The sequence below is a fragment of the Temnothorax nylanderi genome, unplaced genomic scaffold, assembly GCF_030848795.1.
Source record: "Temnothorax nylanderi isolate EJ_2023f unplaced genomic scaffold, tnyl_v1.0 TNYL_tig0056_pilon, whole genome shotgun sequence".
Taxonomy (NCBI): domain Eukaryota; kingdom Metazoa; phylum Arthropoda; class Insecta; order Hymenoptera; family Formicidae; genus Temnothorax; species Temnothorax nylanderi.
This window is the reverse complement of record NW_027249118.1, coordinates 183,671-186,027: the sequence shown is the minus strand read 5'-3', so window position 1 is coordinate 186,027 and position 2,357 is coordinate 183,671. Positions and strand designations below refer to the sequence as shown.

Sequence of the window (2,357 nt, the reverse complement as noted above, 5' to 3'; positions counted from 1 at the left end):
TTTTCTATTTCTTTGTCAGAGCATTTTAATAGAACTAGACATCACAGACGCAAACTATTATTTGCAGCATCAATGTGTAAATTGTTTCCATCAATAATATATAAACTGTACACCAATGAAACCTCTGGACGTATCTTTCGTAAATGTGACAGGCGTTTTACTATCTGGGCATTAATATTATTGTGCCAGCCTCATGCTTTGAATGTATAACGCTTGTAATAAGAACATTATAACCTCTAAATATTAAAATATTTAGCTAGAACTTTAAAACAGTTTAGAAATGTACTTAAAATTTATTTTATTTTTCTTACAACTACTTTAAATACAGATTTTTACACGTACTCAAATATATTAAAAGCTTCCAACGTATTAGTGACTGAGAGAAATACTCTTTCAAAGGAATAATCTTTGAATCCTCTCAATCATGCCTCTTCTGATTTTTCTTTGATTTTGGCTACAAGTAGATTATCCTCATCAGGCTCTGAATCTGATAAAATACCTTTGGATTTTTTCTCTTCCCTAATTTTCTGTTTTGCCAAAAACATACTTAGTTCTTCTAATTTATCGTTACGTACTTTACTCCAAAACTGCATGGCTAGAAAAATTAATTTCATGTCAAATATAGCACACGACGCAGAAATTTGTTTTATTTCTTACCTTCCTCTTGATATTTTGGAGGCACTCCAGCTTGCAATAACGTTTCGGTATTTGGAATACAGCTGTCGTGTTCAGAATCACCAAGGATATCGACTCTTGGTTTCGTAAACACTCTCTGCATCTTGAGCAACTTTCTCGTTTTAGCAAAGTATTTCAGAGACGGCACTTTATCAAATACCTCATCGTCCACCTTCGGGTTGTCATCTTTTTCGAAAAACATGTAAGTGCCCATAGCGTCTTCATAAGTGCCTTCATAAAACTATATGTGCAAAATAATTAAAAAGGAAATAAATATATGAAATTTAAATATAACCTGCACACTTTGTGTTTCACCTGTTAAATTCTACGGGCAACAGAATGCTACATACCCGTCCGTTAATTTCCATCATAGGATGCTCAGTATCTATTCCGATCATATCCAATTGAAGATCTTGATTACTGAACGTATCGCTACCGGTGATCCCTTCAAATTCCACATAAACGAGCATTTCTTCCTCATCTTCCAACAGCTCGTCATCAGACTGCATCTTTGTTACGAATTATTGCTCACACGTTCACAGAGAGTAAATTCGATTAAATAAGAGGAATTCCACCTAGAAGAATTATGCTACATAAAATAAAATGTTTATCACATACAGTAACACAAGTATAACACATAGACATATTATTTAACAACAAAATATTAAATAAATCGAACTGTAACGTGAAATAAATTTTTCAAGAAGTTTTCAAATTATGATATAACAATTTCTGGAACGTTTTATACATAACCTTAGAACACATTACACTACTTTCTTATATTCTAACACACAATCCCTACGTGACGATTCTTGTGTAATTCCTTATTAATTAATATTCTGTTATTATAAGAAATAAAAGTGCAATGGAAGAAACATATATTAATATACGTACGAGATCACGGTGTTCTCCAATTCCTTTTCTACTTATCGTTATCGTTGCGCAGGTATTTCATATCGTGTAAAAGCTGCGCAACGAAACTTAACGACACCGACAGTTGTCGGTATATCGGTACAGAATACGGAACACGTGTCTCGCAATCTTCGAAAATTCGACAAAGTTATTAGGAAAGTATGATGTGACGGGAGGAAGCAGGTGGCATCCCGGGAAATAGCGTGCGCGTGCTGGAACACGGAGCCCGAAAAATCGGCGGAGTTATCAGGAGCACATAACTCGCAAGGAGGTTAACTGTAGTAAAGCCACTAGAGATTTACCTAGTGACTTTTAGCACGTTTTGGCATAAGATGGATTACAGTCCCCGTCTAGCGGTGCTGACTCAAGATAAAGGGGGCTAATTGAGCAGAGGCTTCTTGACCGTGCCGCGAGATGGCGCCACTTTCGCCGCGCGCGCCTGGCACACCTCCTGCGACCTCCTTGCCTATTCTGCTATCCTGATACCTCCGATGAAATTTTCGGAAATTTCGAGCGACACGAGACCCATTCTCTCCTACTTTATCATCGTCATATATTCTTCCGACAACTTTTACGATCTTTCAAGCGTCTCGAGGAGTGCGTAATTAAATTCTCGCTATATTTAATTTTATTAATTTGTTCAACTATTTCCTTTGGAATACATAATAAAAAAATTATTTATTAAACGAATAATATGTTTCCCTACGTGGCGTTACAGAAACGTTCGAATTGTTTTCTTCTCTCATATAGTCCACGGAAATATATTTGTA

General features: G+C 35.9%; 1 protein-coding gene across 2 annotated transcripts; it reads right to left on the bottom strand.

Moving 5' to 3' along the window:
* Positions 1-281: 281 nt before the first annotated feature.
* LOC139773001 (uncharacterized) lies at positions 282-2,091 on the bottom strand. 2 transcript variants are annotated; one of them, XM_071707153.1, is made up of 4 exons: positions 1,570-2,091; positions 1,026-1,250; positions 658-916; positions 282-595 (listed from the first exon to the last, which is right to left on the bottom strand). In XM_071707153.1, exons 2-4 carry the CDS (start codon positions 1,182-1,184, stop codon positions 423-425), a joined length of 591 nt encoding a protein of 196 aa, XP_071563254.1. In that variant the 5' UTR covers positions 1,185-1,250; positions 1,570-2,091; the 3' UTR covers positions 282-422. The 2 variants fall into 2 exon arrangements, with proteins under 2 accessions (XP_071563254.1, XP_071563255.1); XM_071707154.1 differs by lacking the exon at positions 1,570-2,091 and adding an exon at positions 1,429-1,527.
* Between the last annotated feature and the right edge of the window lie 266 nt (positions 2,092-2,357).